This window comes from Theropithecus gelada, chromosome 3 (assembly GCF_003255815.1).
Source record: "Theropithecus gelada isolate Dixy chromosome 3, Tgel_1.0, whole genome shotgun sequence".
In the NCBI taxonomy this organism is placed as follows: Eukaryota; Metazoa; Chordata; class Mammalia; order Primates; family Cercopithecidae; genus Theropithecus; species Theropithecus gelada.
Genome location: NC_037670.1, coordinates 181,418,357 through 181,444,913, shown reverse-complemented (window position 1 = coordinate 181,444,913; position 26,557 = coordinate 181,418,357). Strand labels below are relative to the sequence as shown.

The window sequence follows — 26,557 nt, the reverse complement described above, 5'->3', positions numbered from 1 at the left end:
GCTGTCGCCCAGGCTGGAGTGCAGTGGCCGGATCTCGGCTCACTCCAAGCCCCGCCTCCCGGGTTCACGCCATTCTCCTGCCTCAGCCTCCCAGGCTGGAGTGCAGTGGCTGGATCTCAGCTCACTGTAAGCTCCACCTCCCGGGTTTACGCCATTCTCCTGCCTCAGCCTCCCAAGTAGCTGGGACTACAGGCGCCCGCCACCTCGCCCGGCTAGTTTTTTGTATTTTTTTAGTAGAGATGGGGTTTCACCATGTTAGCCAGGATGGTCTCTATCTCCTGACCTCGTGATCCAACCGCCTCGGCCTCCCAAAGTGCTGGGATTACAGGCTTGAGCCACCACGCCCGGCCTAGATCATTTCTTTCACTCTACTGCCCACAGAGCCCAGGCATGCTACATTAAAATCACATGACCAAGTACAAAATTATTCCAACCACAGAAGTGCACCATCTTACTACAAAAATCTGCAGCACAAAAACAAACATGCCAGGGCCTAGGCAAGTGGTAGAAAGTAGATGTGCCAGAAAGGCGCCAACCTAACACCCTGCAGGCTCATTCACCCTGAAAAGGGACCACCTGGATGCAAGGCCTGGGGCTAGCGTGCCACTCTCCCCCGAGCCTTCCCACTTAACATTCCAAACGCTACTTATATCCCAGAACAAAAAGAATGAAACTAGAAGCACTGGTACTTCTGACATGACACCATCTGTGCTCCTCAAAAAAATCTCATAGGCTGGACGCAGCGGCTAACGCCTGTAATCCCAACACTTTGCGCAGGCAAGGCAGGTGGATTACTTAAAACCCAGGAGTTCAAGACCAGTCTGGGCAACACGGCAAAATCCCACCTTTAAACACAATAGAAAAAAGTTAGCTGGGCACAGGGGCACCCACCCGTGCATGGTCCCAGCTACTGGAGAAACCGAGATGGAAGAATCGCTTGAGCCTGGGAGGTCAAGACTGCAGCAAGCTGTGATCATGCCACTACATTCTAGCCTGGGCAACAGAGTGAGACTCCTTCTCAATTTGTAAAAAGTAAAAGAAAATCTCACATTCCACAAAATGGGAAAACAGGCTTATAAGCAAACCACTTACAAGCAGGTTCAGGTAGCCGGTGCCATGGCAAGAACAATGACCATGTTTTGAAGATAACTCCAGCTCGCACTTAAGGCTGCCTAAAAGGATATGAAGAACACACCCCGCACCTCCCGAAAGAACCAAGCGACTCCTCAGTGTGAGAGTTTAAAGCTGCTCTATCAAGTATGAAGCTTCATTTTGGTCCTCACTTTTCCTAATGATACTAGTCCCTAAAATCCTGAATCTGGCAATACTGAATTAGCACACGAACAACAACCGAAGAACAAGATGGCAACACTGAGGCCTGTGCCCTCCTGTCACTCCAGCACACAAGTCCAAGGGAACAAGCCTGGCGCAGTGGCGCTTGGAGCCTGAGAGGATGATCACCTCAACCCAGGAGTTCAAGGCCTTCCCGGGAAACCTAACAAGACCCTCTCTCTTTAAAAAAAAAAAAAAAAAACTTTCCAATGAATAAGCTCAACAGTTCAAGACCTTAAATGCCACATTTCAAGATGATTTCAAGTATCAGTGTTTTATGTCTTTTCATATTTTTGAAGTAAAATGTCTGGGATTTCCTCTAAAACAAAGGGGGTGGGCCACAGTGTCACCAGAGAAAGCAAGGCTGGTGGTGTGCTGGTAGCTGTTGAAGGTGGCAAGCTTACGCTGGGTTCCTTCTGTTTTGTTTTTTGTTTTGTTTTGTTTTTGGAGACAGAGTCTCACACTGTCACCCAGGCTGGAGTACAGTGGTGCAATCTCAGCTCACTGCAACCTCCGCCTCAAACTGGGTTCCTTCTTTAAAAAATAAAAAAATAAAAAAAACACCCACATTTGTTGTAAATATGGGCCAATTACCTGACCATATGCAGATACACTTAACCTAACCAAGTGCCCACTTCCAGGGTTCTGGTAGTCCATCCCTAACTTTGTAAATGCCTCGGCCTTTGCTCGCAACAGGCCACCCAGCACTGCAGCAGACAGGGGCATTGTGTGGCTTTCCAGTTCTGTCATTGTTCCCCCACCCCAGGCCCCATGCACAGCCTTTTACTTCCCCACGGAACCCCAACTGCATCTAGGCAACAGCTGACCCCTGACCCCTCACCCCTTTGTGAACTAAGCCAATGGATCTGACTTCCAGTAACATACAACACCTCTGCTCCAGACCCAGGAGGGGAAGACAGGCCTGAAATTTGCAAACTAAATTTTAGCTATATGTTCCATCCCCTCTTCTTGGGAACTAATGACGTCCTCTCAAGTAGTAAAGCTGACTCCACTGGCACGGTATTGTTTAAGCCAGTGGGGGTGAGCGAGGTCAGAATGATCACACACAACAACGGGGGCAGGCACGCCACATGCACAGTGACCTGAGTCCTGCAACCTCCTCTCTCCCGGGTTCCTAGTCCTGTTTTAGAACAGCCGTCCAAAGAATAACTACTAGAAGCCCTGGTACTCCACAGCACTCGCGGTTACCTCAATCAATTCACATCTTCACGAGAAAAGTAAAAACCTCTCGGGGGCCCAAAATTCAGTTGGCATCAATAACAAGTCACTTGAGTCCATACTGTGCTACCCTCAGGAGGATCCCAACACCTACTCCGCATGCCGGCATGCTCGCTCAGGGTCCTTCAGCAGCTTGGTGTCACTCACCATCCGACAGCACTTCATATGCCTCCGCTACTTGTTTGAATTTTCTCTCTGCTTCTTCTTTATTCTCAGGATTTTTATCTGGATGCCACTTCAGTGCCAGTTTCCGGTATCTTGAAAAGAATAAAGGATACTGATCACATTCTAAACCCAGAAATCAACTATGCTTTTGAAACTAACGTCATTAACCACGAGAATGGCTTCAGAGCTGCCAACTGGTGAGATGAATACCGGTTTTAATTGTAAAACCTCCCTTTTCTCTACAATGAAATACACAAAGTTCTAAAATCCAGATAGCCAGGTGAGGTGGCGTGTAGCCAGATAGACCCAGCTACTCCAGAGGCTAAGGGGTGGCAACGGCTTGAGGCCAGGAGTTCAAGGCTACAGTGAGCTATGATCACACCACTGTAGCCCAGCCGGGGCGACAGAACAAGACCGTCTCAAAATTAAGTGTAAAAATACTAATTAAAGTAAGTTTTAAAAACAAAATCCTGACAGCATAATACAAACAAACCTCTGGAGAGAGAAAAATGAAGATCACAGTGTCCACAACATGGACTGACAGTGACAGGAAGTAAAGGGGAAAACACCAGATGTGGTGGCTCACGCCTGTAATCCCAGCACTTTGGGAGGCTGAGGTGGGCGGATCACCTGAGGTCAGGAGTTCAAGACCAGCCTGGCCAACATGGAGAAACCCCGACTCCACTTAAAAGACAAAATTAGCCAGGCATGGGTGTGTATACCCGTAATCGCAGCTACTCAGGAGGCTGCGGCAGGAGGATCACTGGAACTCAAGAGGCAGAGGTTGTGGTGAGCCGAGATCACCCCACTGCACTCCAGCCTGGGCAACAAGAGCGAAACTCCATCTCAAAAAATTTTTAAAAACGGAGAAAAAGGCCTGGGTCACTGAGCAGTAAGATCGAACATCACCATCCATATCCTTCCATGTTCTGATTCCCAGGACCCTACTTCCTCAGCCAGTCCACTACTTAGCTCATCTGTGTGCCAAAGGTGAGTCACCTGCCACCAAACAGGCCAGGATCTCAGGATCTTTCAAACACCCTCTGTGCTGTATTCAAGATCTAAACAGAGTTAAAACACTGACTTCCTTCCCATCCTTGATGATAAAGATCTTGCCTTACAGACTTTACAGGCTTGGCTTTTAGATTCTGTAACTTCAGACTTCATTAGAACACAGATTCACTTTAATTTCCTAATTTTTTTTTTAAGTACAAAGAGGGGCTATTAACACCCAGTACAGACATATCCATGAGGTCATAAATGCATGCTAGAAAACTAGGGCTCGGCCGGGCGCGGTGGCTCAAGCCTGTAATCCCAGCACTTTGGGAGGCCGAGATGGGCGGATCACGAGGTCAGGAGATCGAGACCATCCTGGCTAACACGGTGAAACCCCGTCTCTACTAAGAAATACAAAAAATAGCCGGGTGAGGTGGCAGCGCCTGTAGTCCCAGCTACTCGGGATGCTGAGGCTGGAGAATGGCGTGAACCCGGGAGGCAGAGCTTGCAGTGAGCTGAGATCCGGCCACTGCACTCCAGCCTGGGCGACAGCGCGAGACTCCGTCTCAAAAAAAAAAAAAAAAAAAAAAAAGAAAACTAGGGCTGGATTTTATCACTGCCCTGTCTGCCCTTGTTTCTCTGTGCCAGATCCTCAGTGCCCCTTTCCACACAGGAATGTTTTTCTCATAGAGTAATCATATGAACAGTTTTTATGACCTCCTTTTGGTCTGAAATACTTTTGAACAGAATTTCTTTCTTTTATAAAAAAAAAAAAAAAAAAAAAAAAACAGACGGGGTCTTACTGTGTTGCCCAGGCTGGTCTCGAACTCCTGGGCTCAAGTGATCCTTCTGCCTTGGCCTCCCGAAGTGCTGGGATTGCAGGCATAAGCTACCGTGTGGGGCCTGAACATAATTTCAAGAGGAGGATTTATAAAACAATTTTCTCTAATCATATGATTGGTGTCATTTTCCCATTTGCCAAGGTAGTCTCACTTAAAAAAAAATAAGGAAAAGAAATGGATAATTTCATCCGCTGCCTTTACTTGGGGTTAACGTGGTTCTTAAACACCTTCATCTTGGAACTCTCCAAGTGGGGTTCCTCGAGGGTTCCTGGTGGTGGGTTTTGAAAGATAAGGGAAAGCACATTTTGAGCATCTCTGGGTACCACGGTGCGGAACACTTGGGAACCAGAGCTGTTTCAGAGGAATCTGAAGTCTGCTTTTAGTTTTCAGAGACACGGCTTGTTGTAAAACATCAGAAGACATGACTTCCAGGACTCAAGCAGCAAGCCAGGATTCTAGGTTGGCTGCTGTGTCATCTTTGAAGTCAAGACTAAGCTGGGCTCGACCTTCAAGAGTCCTCGTTTTGACAATAATTCAGCCTAGGGAACTCATGTGAATACTACTATGTAGAAATAAAAGCCTAGACCTTGAGCGAACATCTGTATATTGGTTGAAAATGATAGTGGTAACCGTTGATCCCCCTTACTTCATTTGACGTTTGGAAAATTCCAGTAATTACCATTTTTGCAACGAATATGGATACCACGTAGTACTTTGGTGTTACCTGCTTTTGAAAAATAAAGTCTTTGGTTCACCCAGTGAAAAAAAAAACCCCTGACTTCCACAAAGATTCTAGGACCAAGGTCACATTCTGTTGCAGAGTTCCAACTGACCAAATAATTGCATGCTATTTAAATACGAAAAAAAAAGCCCAGGTACAGTGGCTCACACCTGTAATCCCAGCACTCTGGCAGGCCGAGGCGGGTGGATCACCTGGTCAGGAGTTCGAGACCAACCTGGCCAACATGGCAAAACCCCATCTCTACTAAAAATACAAAAAGCCGGGCATGAAGGTGTGCGTCTGTAATCCCAGCTACTCAGGAGGCTGATGCAGAATTGCTTGAACCCAGAAGGCAGAGGTTGCAGTGAGCCAACATCATGCCACTGAACTCCAGGCTGGGTGACACAGCGAGCCTCCGGCTCAACATGAATACGTGAATGAATACAAAAAAATTCTCTGAACGGCAAAACCTAAACAGCATATATTCAAAAGGAGGATAATGTTAAAAAAGAGAAGCAGTATACCCCTCAAAATCTCAGACTAGTATACAAATCTGACAGTGCTTTTAACACTTGGCAAGTTATTACTGTAAAGCTGTCGTGGCTCAATTTAACTTGCAACATGTTCAACAAAACCTTGGCTTAACCATACTAAAATCTGATTAAAGCTGGAGTCCAGAATACTTAACAGTAATTTATGTCACTGTGGACCTAAATAAACATGTAGCAGTGGATCAAATAACCCTAAATGTGCCAGAAATCCTCAAAAATAGCAGACCATACAAAAGACAAAAGAGAAAAAATGATTAGTGTGCAGTACTACCTACCATCTAGTGTTCATATGAAAACTTGGTAACAGATGAGAATGCAGGACAAGATTTAACTGTGTATGCCCCAGTCATACACCTACTACAATCTTTAAAAATCAAGGTGTAATACAACATATGACATGCAAGTGTAAACAGTGCCAAATGACTTTGAATGTTGACCTTCAGATCTGTTGGACCTGCACACCAGTACTTCAGCACCAAGGAAGGAAGAAGGCCCATGGTGTGTGATTCAAACACAGGAAGAGTCTGGTATCTCAGGAGAGATGCGGAATAGGTGGCAGCCACAGACCTTTAAGTCCTCAAACAAAAACTGTCAACAGACACAAAGCCAAAGGTACACAAGGTAGACTGTTCTAACAGCATGTACCCCATAGCTATCATTCTGCTCATTTTTAAAAGTCAGCATTTATACAACTGTACCCTCAGGAGTGCAGGAAATCTCACTGCTTTTAAAGGTTAATAGCCTGTTCTAAATTCCTACTTCAACATCATGCTAGAGACACTCAGCAACTTGTATGTTCTCACAAATAACTAAAACCAATCTACTCTCTAATGACCTGTATCATAAAGGTATGTAAGTTCCATCATTACTGAAAGTACTGTACACATATTATGCTTATCCACTGATAAGGTCTGGCTGTGTCCCCACCCAAATCTCAACTTGAATTTTATCTCCCAGAACTCCCAGGTGTTGTGGGAGGGACCCAGGGGAGGTAACTGAATCGGGGGACTGGTCTTTCCCGTGCTATTCTCGTGACAGTGAATAAGCCTCACAAGACCTGATGGGTTTATAAGGGGTTTCCGCTTTTGCTTCTTCCGCGTTCTCCTGCTGCCACCATGTAAGAAGTGCCTTTTGCCCTCTGCCATGTTTATAAGACCTCCCCAGCCATGTGGAACTGTTAAGTCAAATTAAACCTCCTTTTCTTCCCAATCTTGGGTATGTCTTTATCAGCAGCGTACACACAGACTAATACATCCATTAACTTATTCAAGAAGAGCAAAGTATTTGTCTTCATTCTATAATCTGTCAAGCTGTTAACACTACTGATAAGAACAGTGTGTGCCTCAAGTGTACAGCATAGGCTTCCTCAGTGTGGGAAACCTCACTCCATTGGTGACAATATCAGGGCCTGCCTGACCTCTCCTCAGTGGGCTGCTTCTACTAGGTTCCTTGGCAGAGGTTTCAAATAATCTGCAGGCAATGTCAGCTCTGCCCAACAGTAGTCATCCTGACTTGGCTTTTTTTTTGAGAGAGACAAGGTCTCGGCTCAGTTGCCCAAGCTGGAGTGCAGTGGCGCGAACATGGCTCACTGCAGCCTCAACCTCCTGGGTTCAAGCAACTGTCCTGCCTCAGCCTCTGGAGCAGCTGGGATTACAGGCATATGCCACCACACCCTTTTTTTTTTTTTTTGGTCAAGACAGTATCTCATTTCGTTGCCCAGGCTGGTCTCAAACCCCTGGGCTTGAGACTGACCCTCCCACGTAGACCTCTCCAGGTACTGGGATTAGAGGTGTGAGCCACTTGCCTGGCCATAATTCAGCATTTTAAAATGAACTATCTCAGCTACGCACAGTGGCTCACATCTATAACCGCAGCAATCTGGGAGGCCAAGGCGAGAGGACTGCTTGAGCCCAGGAGTTTGAGACCAGCCTGAGCAACATAGTGAGACTCTATTTTTCTATTAAAATTTAAAAATTAATCAAAATGAACTATTTGGTCCAAAAACAAAGTTAATTCTATCTTCAGGCCCACTAAGTCTAGCAGTATAAACTTCATTATTTATTAACAATTTTTTTTTAAGCTAACAGAGCAGAGAGTTTATTGAGAGTACACGCCAAGAGAGATGTGGGTTGTCCTGACTGGAAAACAGCCCATAGAGTCGTGTGTTGTGGTTTTTATTAGGTCAGACTTTTTCTTTTTTTTTTGCATTGTTATTTTTTTTATTATTATGCTAACTATTCCAGGCTAACTGCTCTCTAGCTATGTGAATATCTAACAATCTGTCTCATGATGTCTTTGCTGTACACTCTACATTCACAGTTAGCATTTCATTAATTAAACAGACTGAGGTTACCGTGAGAGCCTTCTACGGCTGGAATTGCCCTCCTCACATTGGCCAGGCCCTGGTCACAGAGATGCAGGTGCAACAGGCAGTGGTGCAGTTCTCAAACTTTCATATGAATCAGAAGGGACTCCAATGGCAGAGGCTGGAGCCCAACAACCACACCAGGAAAATCCGAGTGCTACCTACTCTGGGCCCCTGCCTTGCAAAAGGGCACTCAAGAGTGCCAAGTCAGCTCCATTTTCAAAGTCCAAAGTAAAAGATGTTTGGGATTATTTCACATCCTCGGTAACTTTTTCATCAACTTCAGATATAAACCAAGTGACTAACGAAGAGCAAAGCCCAGACCTAGACTGCAAATGCTCCTTGTTAACTGCTCTGTCAAATTAAACTACATGGCATTCAAAGACTGGTATACTACACTAAAAGTCGTTTTCATAGGCAATAGAAAAAGTTACACTACTCAATTACCAATGTACCACTGTGCAGATGCATTATCTCAGAAATAAAATTACTTACGCCTTTTTAATATCCTCGGGTGAGGCATGTCTCTGCACGCCTAGAACTTCATAGTAATCCACCATGTTTTAAGAGATTGTTGGAATGGGTCCTGCAAGTAAAAACAGGTGGTCAGTGATGAGGATGCTGGGGATAGGCAAGTCACGGTGGTGGGAAGGGTCTGGAGAGGGAGAAAGAGATAGTGTCACCTTAGCACCTACTGGCCTACAGAGGGAACTTCCACTAGAGCTAACCACTAGCCAGGCTGGGCCAAGACCTCGTCTGGGAACTGGTTCCCAGATTCACGCCCTAAGACTCTTCTACAGCTAACCACTAGCCTGCTGGGCTAAGACCTTGTCTGGGAACTGGCTCTCAGATTCATGCCCTAAGACCCTTCTAGAGATGGGGGGAAAAGCTCTGAAATAGCCTAATAATAGCCTAAACTAAATAAAAACAACAGGTGACTCTGAGGCAGAGACTCCATGCCACTTGACCACTAGCTGACAGAGTCTGTTGTGTGTTCCTAGACACGGTCTGTGCTCAGGGAACGTCAGTTACCTCTTTCATTCAATGCATTCCTGTGCCAGGCGTTGGGCAAGACCATGGGGCTCCAAGGACAAACACGCTGTCCCTGCCCTGAACCAACTTCACATGGGAACAATAGAAAGCCATCATTCCACCATTCTGTCACCCACACAGGGAACAGTAAAAGCCCTCCCACATATCTCCCAAGAGAGAAAGACCTTTGACTACACAGTGGTTAGTGTAACTTTACCCTCTGGCTCCAAGCTCCCATCCATTCCTCTACCAAACACAGTATTGCCGGCTGACCACACTAATTAGATGGTATCACTACAGATTAGAAGGTGGAGAGAAAACCAGCAGCAGAGATTCGTTCCCTAAGTTCCCCTATGGCTTACGTGGTTCAGCCCTGTTACTTCTCCGGGCAGTAAAACGTTCAGCGAAACCCACTCTGCTCCTGCCAGCTCTGAAGGAGGATGCAGCCTCTGGTCCCACAAGGAGGAACTAAACACACACTGTTGCTTTAAGACATGATGTTTCTTAACCAATTTACTTCTTTAAATTTCACTGGCTAACCTACTCTATTAAATCAACAATCAAGAATCTGCAGAGCCTGGCACAGCAATTCACAATCCTAATCCCAGCACTTTGAGAGGCCAAGGCGGAGCGGATCACAGGGTCAGGAGATCGAGATCATCTGGGCCAACCAACATGGTGAAACTCCGTCTCTACTAAAAACACAAAAATTAGCCGGGTGTGGTGGCACACGCCTGTAGTCCCAGCTATTTGGGAGGCTGAGGCAGGAGAATCTCTTGAACCCGGGAAGTGGAGGTTGCAGTGAGCCAAAATCGCACCACTGCACTCCAGCCCGGGCAACACAGGGAGATTCTGTCTCAAAAAAAAAAAAAAAAAAAAAAAAAAAGTGCGGGGTGCAATGGCTCACACCTGTAACCCCAGCACTTTGGGAGGTTGAGGTGGGCGGATCACTTGAGGTCAGGAGTTCAAGATCAGCCTGGCCAACATGGTGAAACCCCATCTCTACTAAAAATACAAAAATTAGTCGGCATCACGGTGCACGTCTGTAGTCCTAGCTACTCAGGAGGCTGAGGCAGGAGAATCGCTTGAACCCAGGAGGCGGAGGCTGCAGTGAGCTGAGATCGTGCCACCGCACTCCAGCCTGGACAACAGAGCGACACTGTCTCAAAAAAAAAAAAAAAAAAAGGCAAGAAGGAAAAAGAAAAAGAAAAAAAACATTATCACGAAACCACAAAGAAACATCTGTGGAAACTTAAACTCTTGGGTTTTTTTGTTTTTGTTTTTTAATTGAGACAGAGTCTCGGTTTGTTGCTGGTCTTGGTCTCAAACTCCTGGGCTCAAGGATTCCTCCCACCTCAGCCTCCCGAAGTGCTGTAGGGAGGCTGGGACTGCAGGCACGAGCCACCACACCTGTACCTAAAACTCTTGTTTTTATGGAAGTCCTTCAATCAAAAAACAAAAAACTATAATGGAAATCATGATCTATCTAGATGTATATAAACTACATTATCAATTCGATGGAATGACTAACATCAAACTTAGAAAGGAATGTACATCTTCAAATACATGAGAGCAAAGATTCTAGGTGTTAAGTTTAAAATGTCAACCACAATATACAGAATTTAAAGTATCAAAATGTTCTTTTTCTTAAGTAGATCTGTTCCCAGTATTTTTAAAATTACAACTTAGAAAAAAACTTGTATGGTTCCTATTTTCTTGTAATTATTCCAACTTAACATTATCAGCTTTGCTGGACACATAATAAAATAAAGATAAAATATTAATTGGAGAAGGTGCCTAAGGGTATACCACCATACAGTTCTTTCCACTCCATTTGGAAATATTCAATATAACATTTTAGAGACTTTTTTATGTAGTAAGTTACAAAGTAAGGACACCCAATTATGAAAGATTTCCTCCCTGGTAGTTAGAATGACATGGCAACATACAGAATTCAAACCACACCAGTCCAACCAGTCTCTAGAGGAAAGACAGGAGTCGATTCCCGTAAGCAGGAACACCGCAATCTTCTTTCAGTAACTAAAAACCTGCCCATCAGTCACAGCACACAGAGCAGAGCAGCCAACAAGCAGCAGGAAAGCCAGCATTTCCTCACATCTCTCACTCCCTTGGCTGAGTGACTATGTGAGGTTATTTTCACTTGAGCTCCAGTTTGCTGCCAAGGATCTGAGGTGCCGTTTTGGCAGTGATGCCAGCAACAGTACCTAGCAGAAACAGGGGGAAGCTGCTAATCCACTCTCACTAACAGAACAAGAGCAGAAATCTCAGTACCAATCTTCCCATGCCAGACATCTGGATCATCCCCTGAGCACTATATATAGCAAGAGGCCACACACCAAGCACACATGCTCTCGCAAGTCCAAACAGCTCATCCTCTATCTACACTTGTGTGCCTGTGTTTATGCATGTGGTGGTGGGAATGGGAGGAAGACACCCCCCGAGGCAGCCAGCATAGAGGTGAGAACGTGGGTGTGGGCGAGGGCCGCGAGGGCCGCATGGCCAGCTGGGGAATGCTGTGATTTACTTCATCACCAAAAACACTCACTGAAAGCCTGCTCTGACATGTACGTGCAGCATCCACTAAGGGCACCCAGTATTCACAGCACTCCATCAAATGGCTAGTGTCCTTACTAAATGAAGGCTACCCTACAAGGAAAGCGTAAAGGCAGTAATGACAGCCACCCCCTGTAGGGGATGCCCTCACCTCCGCCACCGTCCTGCACTGCTTACCCGTAGCCTCTCCACTCCCTTGCATGGACTCATCCCCCAGTTCTGCTGCAGCTCCCCACTGCCTGCCACTGGAGGCTCTTATTTAAGGTCAGTAAAAAACCTACAGCACCACCCACAGACGAGTTTCCCAACTTTACTTGTCCAGCTTCTCTCTCCATCTGCCTTCCATCACCAGCTTTCACCCCTCCACTGGCCCGCTGAAGAAACTACGGGAACTCTAAAGGCTCAAGGCCAACTCTCATCCGACATGTGGGTTTTCATCCTTTCCCCTTACGTAAATATCATTTACTTAGCAATGAGTCCCAAATGTAAGTTCCAAGCTCAGGGCTCTCCTAGGCAGTTCAGACACAAATAGACAGATGACTACTTGACACAGCCACTTGGATGTCCAGCAGACATCCCAAATAGAACACGACCAAAATTTAACTCTTAATCCTTCTCACCCACTACACACCTGGTCTTTCTCTAGTAAATTCTACCTTAAGCTCGGAGGTACCTGCGAAATGTTCACCAACATCACAACCCAGCACACAGACACAAATGAATCACAAAATTCTGCCGAGTCTACCTCTGAAATATCTGAAGTTCATTCACTGTTCTTTATCTTCACCAGCATCATTCTCTCTTACCCTGACCTACAGCAGCCTCTAACTTCATCCTGCCCTCTGCTCTCACAGATGTCAGCTTATAAATGTGCAGATATGGCTGGGCACAACGGCACACACCCGTCATCCTGGCACTTTGTGAGACCAAAGTGGGAGGGCTGCTTGAGCCCAGGAGTTGGGAGACCAGTTCGAGATCGTGCCACAGCACTCCAGTTTGGGTTGTCTCCAAAAACATGAAAATAAAATTTTTTAAAAAATTAAAATTGCCGGGCGCGGTGGCTCAAGCCTGTAATCCCAGCACTTTGGGAGGCCGAGACGGGCGGATCACGAGGTCAGGAGATCGAGACCATCCTGGCTAACACGGTGAAACCCCGTCTCTACTAAAAAATACAAAAACTAGCCGGGCGAAGTGGCGGGCGCCTGTGGTCCCAGCTACTCGGGAGGCTGAGGCAGGAGAATGGCGTAAACCCGGGAGGCGGAGCTTGCAGTGAGCTGAGATCCGGCCACCGCACTCCAGCCTGGGCGACAGAGCCAGACTCAGTCTCAAAAAAAAAAAAAATTAAAATTAGGCCGGGCGCGGTGGCTCAAGCCTGTAATCCCAGCACTTTGGGAGGCCGAGACGGGCGGATCACGAGGTCAGGAGATCGAGACCATCCTGGCTAACCCGGTGAAACCCCGTCTCTACTAAAAAATACAAAAAACTAGCCGGGCGACGTGGCAGGCGCCTGTAGTCCCAGCTACTCGGGAGGCTGAGGCAGGAGAATGGCCTAAACCCGGGAGGCGGAGCTTGCAGTGAGCCGAGAGCCGGCCACTGCACTCCAGCCTGGGCGGCAGAGCGAGACTCTGTCTCAAAAAAAAAAAAAAAAATTAAAATTAAAAATGAATAGCTGGGTGCGGTGGCTCACACCTGTAATCCCAGCACTCTGGGAGGCAAAGGTGGGTGGATCACCTGAAGTCGGGAGTTCAAGACCAGACCGATCAACATGAAGAAACCCTGTCTCTACTAAAAATACAAAACCAGTTAGGCGTGGTGGCACATGCCTGTAATCCCAGCTACTCAGGAGGCAGAGGCAGAAGAATTGCTTGAACCCGGGAGGCGGAGGCTGTGGTGGAGCCAAGATCACGCCATTGCACTCCAGCCTGGGCAACAAGAACGAAACTCCACCTCAAAAAGAATAAATGCCAACTCAAAAAAAAAAAAAAATGAATAAATGTGTAGATTATTATCACAACAGATACAATCTGTGGTCCTGCCCCGGACAAAACCAGCTATAAAGGATAGGTCAATTCAGAATTAGATGAAATAAAAATTTACTATACTGGCTAATGCTAGATCAAGCAAGAAAATTTAAAAAGCTATCCAAAAATCAGACTCAGGCCAGGCAAAGTGGCTCACTTCTATAATTCCAGCACTTCGGGAGCCAAGGCAGGAGGACTGCTTGAGCCCAGGAGTTCAAGATCAGCCTGTGAAACACAGTGAAACTCTGCGCAACAAAAGAAATTTTTAAGTAGCTGTGCATGGTGGCATGTGTCTGTCATCCCAGCTACTACTCATGAGGTTGAGGTGGGAGATCACTTGAGCCAGGAAGGTCATCAAGGCTGCCATGAGTCATGACTGCACCACGGCATTCCAGCATAGGCAACAGAAGGAGACCCTATCTCCCATCAAAGCACTAACCAGGCCCAACTTATCACAAAAAAAATATATATATATATACACACACACACACATATAAACACACACACACGCGCGCACACACACACACACCCCCACACACCTGGTCAAGAAAAACAAGGGGACAACCTGTAACTAAGAATAAATGACAACTAAATACGATCTGGGTTCCTCAGATGGTTTCTAGAACAGGAAAAGGACATTAGCAGAAAAACAGGTGGAATGCGAATAAAGTCCACATTTAACAGTACTGTAGCGGTGTCAACTGCTTACTTCTGAGAAATTCACCAGTTACCACAGTTACAGAAGGATTAAGGAAAGTTGAGTGAAGGGTATACAGAAAAATCCCTGTACTATCTTTACAACTTCTCTGTAAATCTAAAACTATTTCAAATTAAAGTTTAAAAAGTTCAAAAAGACAAAATGTATGTCAAAAGGACACAGATACCAAACTGGATCAGGTGCGGTAGCTCACACCTGTAATCCCAACACTTTGGGAGCCCAAGGCGGACAAATTGCGTGAACCCAGCAGTTCGACACCAGCCTTGGCAACAAGGCGAAAGAGTCTCTATAAAACATTTTAAAAATTAAAAAGAAAACTAGCCGGGCGAGGTGGCGGGTGTCTGTAGTCCCAGCTACTCAGGAGGCTGAGGCCGGAGAATGGCGTGAACCCGGGAGGCGGAGCTTGCAGTGAGCTGAGATCCGGCCACTGCACTCCAGCCCGGGCGACAGAGCGACACTCCGTCTCAAAAAAAAAAAAAAAATTAAAAAGAAAAAAAATTGATAGGGCAATCCATGACCTAAACCAGAATGTGGGCTTCAAAATGAATTGACCGAACTGCATTTAAAACCTACATTTAAAATACCTGAGTTCATGTCACTCTAAAAAGCCAGCAAGCACTAAGAATCAAGGATTTACCACCCTGCCTTCCCTGTACAGGGAAGCAGTAACGTTCACAGCAAAGGAACTTGGAAGTGGAACTGGGTGTTTATCGTAAATAAGCCGTGGTTCCTTGGAAAACTACCTACCTTCATTGTGGTTCCTTCCCCACCCTGTGAAGTGGGTGACAACCACTTCCTACGGTTATTTACAGATGATGCTCTCCAAGGGAAGCAAGCCCTGGGCTCCATCTAGAATATCCTCAGTGCTACCTGCTTATGACGAAGTAGAAAGGAACCAGTAATACACGGAGTGGATGGTCTCACACAATGAGGAAGTGGGGAGGAAAGAGAAAAGCAGGCAGGAACGATGGGCACACAGAGAGCTGCCTGAGCACAGTTCTGAGAACTCATCTGCAGAGATGCCACACCCTCACTAGGGAGCCAGCAGGAACAGTCAAAGGACTTTGGCTCCAAATCACCCCCACCCCCATCATCATACCACCTCATTCCACATTCAGCTCAATAAATATTGAGAGTAATTCATGATCAAATACACTGCATGATTAAGTAAAGCCTTCAGCAATACTGAAAATACTCCTGGCTTATTTGGAGCACAAAATACATATATATATATATATATTTTTTTTTTTTTTTGAGACACAGTCTTACTCCAATGCCAGGCTAGAGTAGTTTGGTGCGACTGAGGCTCACTGCAACCTCCAACTCCCTGGTTCAAGCGATTTTCCTGTCTCAGCCTCCGGAGTAGCTGGGATTACAGGCGCCTGCCACCACGCCTAGCTAATTTTTGTATTTTTAGTAGAGATGCGGTTTCGCCGTGTTGGCCAGGATGGTCTCAATCTGTTGACCTCGTGATCCGTCCTCCTTGGCCTCCCAAAGTGCTGGGATTACAGGAATGAGCCACAATTTGGAGTCAGTATTTTAAATTGACAACAGTTATGTTTCTGTTTGTTTGTTTTTGAGATGGTGTCTCGCTCTCCGACGCCCAGGCTAGAGCGCAGTGGCACAATCTCGACTCACTGAAACCTCTACCTCCTGGGTTCAAGCAATTCTCCGGCCTCAGCCTCTCAAGTAGCTGGAACTACAAGCATGTGCCACCACCACACTGACTTTTTTTTTTTTTTTAGTAGACACAGGGTTTCACCATGTTGGCCAGGCTGGTTTCAAACTCCTGACCTCAGGTGATCTGTCCACCTCGGCCTCCCAAAGTGCTGGGATTACGGGAATACACCATACCCAGCCAAACAATTTTTTTTTTTTTTTTGAGACGGAGTCTTGCTCTGTGGCCCAGGCTGGAGTGCAGTGGCACAATCTCAGCTCACTGCAAGCTCCGCCTCCCGGGTTCACGCCATTCTCCTGCCTCAGCCTCCTGAGTAGCTGGGACTACAGGCGCCCACCACCACACCTAGCTAATTTTTTTTTTTTGTATTTTTAGTAGAGACAGGGTTTCACCATGCTAGCCAGGATGCTCTCGATATCCTGACCTTGTGATCCGCCTGCCTCAGCCTCCCAAAGTGCTCGGATTACAGGCGTGAGCCACCGCGCCAGGCCCACGACAGTTTTTTAATAAAGGTAAAAGCATGAGTGGAGAGAATGTCAGGCTTAATTCTTCCAACTATTATTGACCTTTAACATTCTTTTCAAAGACTCAGAACAAAAACAGTGAGACAGTATTCAAAGACAGGACAGGTATGGTGGCTCAGGCTGAGGCGGACAGATCACCTAAGGTAGAGAGTTCAAGACCAGCCTGACCAATATGGTGAAACTGTCTCTAATAAAAATGCAAAATTAACTAGACACGGTGGCGCATTCCTATAATCCCAGCTACTCAGGAGGCTGAGGCAGGAGAATAGCTTGAACTCGGGAGGCAGAGGTTTGTGGTGAGCTGAGATTGCGCCATCACACTCCAGCCTGGGCAACAAGAGCAAAACTCTGTCTCAAAAAAAAGACGCTGGGCGTGGTGGCTCAAGCCTGTAATCCCAGCACTTTGAGACAGGCGGATCACTAGGTCAGGACATCCTGGCTAACATGGTGAAACCCCATCTCTACTAAAAATACAAAAAATTAGCCAGGCGAGGTGGTGGGCACCTGTAGTCCCAGCTACTCGGGAGGCTGAGGCAGGAAAATGGTGTAAACCCAGAGGCAGAGCTTGCAGTGAGCTGAGATCCGGCCACTGCACTCCAGCCTGGGCAACAGAGCGAGACTCCGTCTCAAAATAAAAAAAAAAAAAGGTTGTTGTCTCCAAGTACTTCAAGAAAAGTGCCATATTGGGCGTCTTCCTCAAATTCCTATTAAATAAAAGGACCTTTATATCACCAAGTTCAAGCTCTGACTCATAAGGGATCCACACTTCAATAACCACTAATTAGTGCGACCTTCTTCTGTCGGAACAAACGCCAGTGACTGGAACTCATTATCTCCAAAGTCAAGTCCTGAATTTTAGTGTTTACTACAGGCATTCTTCCTTATGCTGGGTACTGGGGGTCTCCAAGGAATTTTCACCTTTTGGTCCTTGTTCAAATTATGCTATGCAGGTTCAATTTTTCTTCCAGATAGTTGCCTTTGGATATTTGGGTGCTTGATCTTGGCAAGTTTTTCTGTCTCTAGGCAAATATACCCTTAAAATTCTTTACAGCTCCTCCTGAGAAACCCTGACCTATCTGGTCCCTCCCCTCAGAGCAAGCTCCAATGTTGTAATGTCTTAGTGCCCCCCAATACAACACAGATACTCCAAGGACAGTCCAACTGTCACCAACAAAGGACACCAAGACCCACAGCTCTCTTTCTAATCAGGACGGAAATATGGACCAGGATGCTACAATTAACAGTAAAATTCGGGCAGGGTGCAATGGTTCATGCCTGTAATCCCAGTGTTCTGGGGACAGAGGAAGGGGGAACGCTTGAGCTAAGGAGCTCAAGACCAGCCTGGGCAACAAAGGGAGATTCTGAGTCTACTAAAAATAAAATAATTAGCCGGGCGTTGGCCAGGCGCGGTGGCTCATGACTGAAATCCCAGCACTTTGGGAGGCCGAGGCAGACAGATCACCTGAGGCCAGGAGTTCAAGACCAGGCTGGCCAACATGGTGAAACCCTCCCTACTAAAAACACAAAAATTAGCTGGGTGTGGTGGCGTACGCCTGTAATCCCAGCTACTCAGGAGGCTGAGGCACGAGAATTGCTTGAACCCGGGAGGCAGAGGATGCAGTGAGCTGAGATCGCACCATTGCACTCCAGCCTGGGTGACAGAGAGAGACTCTGTCTCACAAAATCAAATAATTAGCCCGGCATGATGGCACATGCATATGGTCCCAGCTACTCTGGAGGCTGAGGTGGGAGGATGGCTTGAGCCTAGGAAGTCTAGGCTGCAGTGAGCCGTGATTTTACCACTGCACTCCAACCTGGGTGACAGAGCAAGACTCTGACTCAAAAAAAAAAAAAAAATAGCAATTAAAAAACTCTGCTAAGTCCCCTAGTCTTTTTTAACCTGGGGTCACTGTCCTGCCTTCCCATTACCTTTGGGCAGGTGAGACTCTCAAGGGAAGGGAGGGTCACAGCTTGCCCAACTGCTTCATTTTAGTGAGACTGGCCCCATTAGTCAACCAATCAAAGCCTTCCTAATATTAAAAAGAATACTGTCATTCTGATTGAATATAATCACACAAACTTACTATTTACAACACACACTACGCTGGCTTTGGAAATAATAAAAGTCACCAAGTTTAGTGGAAGACGGACATGTAAACAAACCAATCATTTACAATTAAGACAAATATGCACGCGGCCCTTGCAGGGGTTCACACCTGTAATCCCAGCACTATTGAGAGGCCGAGGCTGGAAGACTGCTTCAGTCCAGGAATTCCAGGTAAGCCTGGGCAACACAGCAAGGCCTCATTTACACAAAAAACAAAAAACGTTTAAAAAGACAAAGATGTACAGAGTGCTGGGGAGATGGTATGGAGACCATGAGGAAAGGAAAAATTAACACTGACATTTTACTGATGAAATGAAAAACAAGAGTAAGCTCCCCAGGCAGAGAACAGAGGCAAAAGTATTCCACACACAAGTAACAGCGTACGCTCAGGCAAAATAACGACAGCACACAGCCCACATGTGACGCAGCAAGTTAGTAGGGTGGAACGTCAGTGTGAGAGTGCCAGGACTAAGAGGGAGGGGGAGGGGAGGGAGTCAGGACAAGAACGAACAAGGCGCAACTGAAGAATTTTAGAACTAAGGAATTAGGACTTTTCCATTGTAAGCAGAAGTATTAAGCAGTGGTGTGAAGTCAACAGGAGTATTTGGAAAGGTAACTTCTAACTACAAGGGAGATGGACTTAAGAGAGTGATGACGGGACGGCAGGGTTACTAAGATGCTCCAAATGAGGATGTGCCGGAATCAGAAATGACAGCAGGAATGAAACCCAGCAGCAGACAGGACAGCTATTTAGGAAGCTGTTTGGGGTCCTTCTCCAAGGCAAGAAAACTTCACCAACAGCGTTCCACGCACATCCACAAACCCTAGGACTGGTGCCAGAAATCTTCCATTCCTATTTAAAATATAGCAATATTAAAAAAATAAGGCTAGGCGCGGTGGCTCACGCCTGTAATTCCAGCACTTTGGGAGGCCAACACGGGCGGATCACTTGAGGTCAGGAGTTCGAGACCGGCCTGGCCAACGTGGCGAAACCCCGTCTCTACTAAAAATACAAAAAATTAGCCAGGCGAGGTGGTGGGCACCTGTAATGCCAGACGCTCAGGAGGCTGAGGCAGGGGAATCGCTTGAATCCAGGAGGTAGAGGTCGCCGTGAGCCAAGATCACGCCACTGCACTCCAACTTGAGCCACCGAGCGAGACTCCATCTCAAAAAAATAAAATAAAATGAAACCATGGTGGCTCATGCCTTAATCCCAACACTTTGGGAGGCTGAGGTAGGTGGATCACCTGAGGTCAAGAGTTCAAGACCAGCCTGACCAACATGACGTTAACACCATCTCTACTAAAAATACAAAAATCAGCTGGGCATGGTGGTGTGCGCCTATAATCCCAGCTACTCAGGAGGCTGAGGCAAAAGAATCACTTGAGCCCGGGAGGCGGAGGTTGCAGTAAGGCAAGGCGCGCCACTGCACTCCAGCCAGGGTGACAGAGCGAGACTCCATCTCAAAAAAAACAAACAAACTTCTTATAATCCAAATGACAACAGGTAATTTTAAACATGACATGCTAATCAAGTCACATGATGTTCAATTAGTTTACTAGATCACTGAGGCGTAGTTATTAGCCAATTAAGGGGGAAAGGAGCTGGGACAACAATGTGTTACTGACTCATGTGTCATGCATTATGACAAGTACGTATTCTATCACAGCCATTTTGTGAGTTACTGTTTGTAGGTGAGGAAACTGGGGCTCAAAGGAATTAAGTAAATGTCAATGTTCCAGCAAGTTCAAAATCCAAGTCTGAGCCCAGCACAGTCACGTGCACCTAAAGTCCCAGGGACTCAGAAGGCTGAGGCAGGAGGATGGCTTCAGCCCAGGAGTCTGAGCTCGACCTGGGCAACACACCGAAGACACCGCACCTTTAAAAACAGTAAGAATACAAGTTTGGCTCCAGAACTCATGCTAGCCTCTATTATGACACTATGCTGTCAATGTACACAATCTCAATGCTCAAGGCTTTGGGACATTCTCCCACCAGTACTTGAATCTCAAAATTACCTTTTTAGTTTTCATCAAATGCCAGTAAGACTAACAAATTTGGAATATAAAGACAAACACGTATTACAGAAACAACAAAATGAAAAGAGCTGAAGGTCCAGAAAGAGAGCTCCACGTGTATCTCCAAGGAAACCTGCAGAGCTGGCTGAAGTGCTGATGCTGCAACAATCACCAGTGTTCGCTGCAAGCTGATTCACTCCTTACTGCTTCAGAGTAATCACTGATGTAAGACACAATTTAAACTTTGACAAACTCCATGAAAGGTTACCTGCATTCACATTTTTTTATTAACCTTAGAGCTTCAAGACTACCTAAACATTTGTATCAGTATTTCCCTATACAAGTCAGTATTTCTGGTAACACTATCTTTTTTTTTCCTCAGACCTCTCAAAAACAGTGTTTAAATAAAAAACTGATAAAACTATATATTAAAACATCCAGGCCGGGCACGGTGGCTCACACCTGTAATCCCAGCACTTTGGGAGGCCGAGGCGGGCGGATCACAAGGTCAGGAGATCGAGACCACGGTGAAACCTCGTCTCTACTAAAAATACAAAAAAAATTAGCCGGGCGCGGTGTTGGGCGCCTGTAGTCCCAGCTACTCAGCAGTCTGAGGCAGGAGAATGGCATGATCCCACGAGGCGGAGCTTGCAGTGAGCCGAGATCGTGCCACTGCACTCCAGCCTGGGGAACAGAGTGAGACTCCGTCTCAAAAAAAAAAAAAAAAAAATTCCAACTGTGTATTAGATGATAAAGCAGCCTGAAATTGTAGAAATACTACTGCACTCCGAAACAATTTTAAGCAAAAAGTTGCCTAATCAAGATACACAGCTAGGTACCAATTAGTATTATTTGATACATACTTGGACTATTTCCCTAGTCACAGAGAAACTACAAGTTGAATGATTTTTCTTTTTTTTTTTTTTTTTTACTGCTCCTTGCAAAGCAGGGCTACCCCATAGGCAGTGTGCCCGGAGTAGCCTAATATCATTTAAGTGTTAAAACACATGGATTTATTTCCTAAAAGACACGATTTGTGGCAATAAAACATTTTAAGTGGCCTTCATCTCCCTCCTAAGGTTGGCCCAGCATCCTTGCGGCCTGCCCAGCACTGCAGGTACCTCCTCTACTTCCCTCTTCTCCTGGCCCATGTGTTCAACGCACATTACAGAAAACAGGTGATACCACAAATACAAGGGCCCTCAGGAGGCCTGGAAGACACACTCAAGCCGCCTTTCCTGCCCAGCGAGAGCCTGGACTCCAGCCCTCCACCCTACAGAAGCTCAGCCAGTAAAAACCAGCTTCCCTCACTAAGAAACCAGTGCATCACCTGCATTTTAAAATACACTAAATCAGGGCCGGGCGCGGTGGCTCACGCCTGTAATCCCTGCACTTTGGGAGGCCGAGGCGGGCGGATCACGAGGTCAGGAGACCGAGACCATCCTGGCTAACACGGTGAAACCCCGTCTCTACTAAAATACAAAAAAAAAATTAGCCGGGCGTGGTGGCGGGCGCCTGTAGTCCTAGCTATTCGGGAGGCTGAGGCAGGAGAATGGCGCGAACCCGGGAGGCGGAGCTTGCAGTGAGCTGAGATGGTGCCACTGCACTCCAGCCTGGGCGACAGAGTGAAGACTCCGCCTCAAAAAAAAAAAAAAAAAAAATACACTAAATCAAAGGAAGTAATCTCTACAGCAGATCACTCACATCGGAGCCCTACAAGCATGTGTCCACTAGAACTCCACTTGACAAAAACCGTTTTAAAACGGTGCTGCTCAAAAGACTCCAAATGCGGATATTTAAATCCGACGTCATTAAAATTCAACACAATGTAAAATTTGGCCCCTCAGCAATCTTTTTCTGGATATGACCCCCCAAAAGCAGAGGGAACAAAAGCCAAAACAGACAAGTGTGATTACATCACACTAAAAACCTTCCAGACAGCAATGACACAAGTTAGACAACCCTAGAAATGTGCAGACCCCAAGAGCTTGAGACCAGCCTGGGCAACACAGTAAGACACCACCTCTACAAAAAGATTTAAAAAATTAGCTGAGTGGTGTGGCACCCACCTGCACTCCCAGCTACGCAGGAGGCTGAAGTGGGAGTATCACTTGAGCGCAAGAGACCGAGGATGCTGTGAGCTATGTCCTGTCACTGCACTCTAACTTCGACGAGAGAGAGCAAGGCCCTGTCTCAGAAAAAAACAAAATATGCAAAAAGTAAAATAAAAAATTTTAAGCCGGGCACGGCGGCTCACGCCTGTAATCTATCTCAGCACTTTGGGAGGCTGAGGCGGGTGGATCACTTGAGGTCAGGAGTTCAAGACCAGTCTGCACAACATGGGGAAACCCTGTCTCTACAAAAAATACAAAAATTAGCCGGGTGTGGTGGCGGGCACCTGTAATCACAGCTACTTGGGAGGCTGAGGCAGGAGAATCACTTGAACCTGGAAGACAGAGCTTGCAGTGAGCCGAGACCACTCCACTGCACTCTAGCCTGGGCAACAAGGGCGAAATGTCATCTAAAAAATTAAATAAATAAATAAAAATAAAATAAAAACTTTACAGTTAAAAATGATAAAACAAAAGTGACAGTGCTGTAAAGTAGCATTTTAAAAGAAATCACAGCTGGGTACAGTAGCTCATGCCTGTAATCCTAATACTTTGGGAGGCTGAGGCAGGAGGAGGATCATTTGAGCTCAGGAGTTCCAGACCAGGCTGAGCAACACAGCAAAACCTTGTCTCTATAAAACATAAAAACTCTAGCCAGGGGCAGTGGCTCACGCCTGTAATCCCAGCACTTTGGGAGGCCGAGGAGGGCGGATCACAAGGTCAGGAGATCGAGACCATCCTGGCGAACACGGTGAAACCCCGTCTCTACTAAAAATACAAAAAAATTAGCCGGGCGTGGTGGCGGGCGCCTGTGGTCCCAGCTACTCGGGAGGCTGAGGCAGGAGAATGGCGTGAAACCAGGAGGCGAAGCTTGCAGTGAGCCGAGATCACACCACTGCACTCCAGCCTGGGCGACAGAGCGAGACTCCATCTCAAAAAAAAAAAAAAAAAAACATAAAAACTCAGTAGGGTGTGGTAGTGTACACCTGTGGTCCCAACTACTGGGGGCAGCTGAGGCAGGCAAATCACTTCAACACAGGCGATCGATGCTAGTGAGACGTGAACGCACCAATGCCCACCAGCCTACATAACACAGCAAGACCCTGTCACAAAAAAAATAAAATTTTTTTAAATAAAAGATAAAAAACAAAACACTTCAGGCTGGAAAAGAATTTGGGTGGAGCAGGAACATATTCTTCAACTACAAAACTAACATTTCTTTTTTTTTTTTTTGAGATGGAGTCTCGCTCTGTCGCCCAGGCTGTAGTACAGCAGCGCAATCTCAGCTCACTGCAACCTCCACCTCCCAAGTTCAAGCGATTCTCCCGCCTCAGCCTCCCAAATAGCTGGGACTATAGGTGTGTGCCACCATACCCGGCTAATTTTTGTATTGTTTTAGGAGAGACGGGGTTTCACTATGCTAGCCAGGCTGGCCTCAAACTCCTGACCTTGTGATCCGACCACCCTGGCCTCCCAAAGTACTGGGATTACAGGCGTGAGCCACTGTGCCCGGGCCCATAATTAACATTTCTAATAGCAATTACGAAACTTCTTTAATATTCTAGTAACTAGGTCCTACTGTCTATTAAGGAGGCCATAGAAAGCTTTTCAATTAAGAAATTAAGAAAAAATATTTCTTAGGAAAACTAGGTTTGTTAATTCCTGCAATTTCCAAAAGTAATACACCTAAATCAAGTTCAAAAAAAAGAAAAATCTCTTTATTAGAACCACAAAAAGAATTAGCCTAATCACCATTAATCAAAAATAACCTTCTCAAATAAATTTAATGACCTCTAAGTTTAGGACTTTTAAAAAACATGTCACATAAAGATTAGGTGTGCGTAGCTCATGCATATAATCCCAGCACTTTGGGAGGCCAAGGCAGGTGGATCACCTGAGGTCAGGAGTTGGAGAACAGCATGGCCAACATGGTGAAACCCCAACTCTACTAAAAATACAAAACCCAGTCGGGAGTGGTGCCGCCCGTAGTTCCAGGTGAGGCAGGAGGCTGCCTGAACCCGGGAGAGTTTGCAGTGAGCCGAGATCGCACCACTGCACTCCAGCCTCAAAAATAAAATAAAATAAAATAAAATTGGTGGTTTCTAAATTCATCTGAGGCCAGGTGAGGCGGCTCACACCTGTAATCCCAGCACTTTGGGGGGCCAAGGTGCACAGATCATCTGAGGTCAGGAGTTCAAGACCAGTCTAGCCAACATGGCAAACCCACTTCTCTACTAAAAATACAAAAATTAGCCAGGCATGGTGGCAAACGCCTGTAGTCCCAGCTACTCAGCAGGCTGAGGCAGGAGAATTGCTTGAACCTGAGAGGTGGAGGTTGCAGCGAGCCAAGACAGTGCCACTGCACTCCTGCCTAAGCAAGAGAGCAAGACTGTCAAAAAAAAAAAAACACTACCTGGGTGTGGTGGTGCACATCTGTAATCCTAGCTACTCAGAAAGAAGGCTGAGGCACAAGAATTGCTTGAGCCTGGGAGGCAGAGGTTGCAATGAGCCAAGATCATGCTGCTGCACTCCAGCCTAGACTGGGTCTCCAACAACAAAAAAAGGCAAAAACAAAAACAGTACAGACAGGGAGAAAAAAAAACCCACAGGAGTGAATTCTCATTCCTTATCACACACATCACCTTCTTATTTCATTCTTATCCAGTATATCCTAAAACATTTCTGAAACGAACACAGGAAGTTATTTCCCCACTACTCAAGATCAGAGACCATTCCTTCAACTGGCACTCATCACCTATTAGATACTTCCAAGCTTAACTAAATTCCCTTTCATTAAAAAATCAAAATAGGCCTGGCGCGGTGGCTCACAGCTGTAATCCCAGCACTTTGGGAGGCCGAGGCGGGCAGATCACAAGGTCAGTAGATCGAGACCATCCTGGCTAACATGGTGAAACCCCATCTCTACTAAAAATGCAAAAAATGAGCCGGGGTGGTGGCAGGCGCCTGTAGTACCAGCTACTTGGGAGGCTGAGGTACCCGGGAGGTGGAGGTTGCAGTGAGCCAAGATCGCACCACTGCACTCCAGTCTGGGTGACAGAGCAAGGCTCTGTCTCCAAAAAAAACAAAAAAAAAGAAAGCAACACTGGGTTAAGTACTCAGTTTCTAATGCTGCTGAAACTTACTTTTTCCAACTTTCTTGAATTCCGCATTCCATTATTAATCACAGGAAGGTCATCAGGACACAAACAAACCAGAAAGAATCTAATTCAATCAATATTTTCTGGCCGGGCGCGGTGGCTCAAGCCTGTAATCCCAGCACTTTGGGAGGCCGAGACGGGCGGATCACGAGGTCAGGAGTTCGAGACCATCCTGGCTAACACGGTGAAACCCCGTCTCTACTAAAAAATACGAAAAACTAGCCGGGCGAGGTGGCAGGCGCCTGTAGTCCCGGCTACTCGGGAGGCTGAGGCAGGAGAATGGCGTAAAAACCCGGGAGGCGGAGCTTGCAGTGAGCTGAGATCCGGCCACTGCACTCCAGCCTGGGCGACACAGCGAGACTCCGTCTCAAAAAAAAAAAAAAAAAAAAAAAAAAAAAAAAAAAA

At 46.3% G+C, this 26,557-nt stretch overlaps 1 protein-coding gene across 7 annotated transcripts in view; it reads right to left on the bottom strand.

Moving 5' to 3' along the window:
• The window catches only part of DNAJB6 (DnaJ heat shock protein family (Hsp40) member B6), an 84,956-nt gene that overhangs the window by 53,238 nt on the left and 5,161 nt on the right, over window positions 1-26,557 (bottom strand). For 5 of the 7 annotated variants that reach the window (XM_025381251.1, XM_025381252.1, XM_025381257.1 and 2 more), the window contains exons 2-3: window positions 8,707-8,797; window positions 2,719-2,828 (exon numbers count right to left, since the gene is read on the bottom strand). In XM_025381251.1, coding sequence (XP_025237036.1) covers window positions 2,719-2,828; window positions 8,707-8,771 — 175 coding nt within the window. In that variant the 5' untranslated portion in view covers window positions 8,772-8,797. Of the gene's footprint in view, window positions 1-2,718; window positions 2,829-8,702; window positions 8,798-26,557 lie in introns of all 7 variants that reach the window. The other 2 variants (XM_025381253.1, XM_025381254.1) reach the window with 2 other exon arrangements.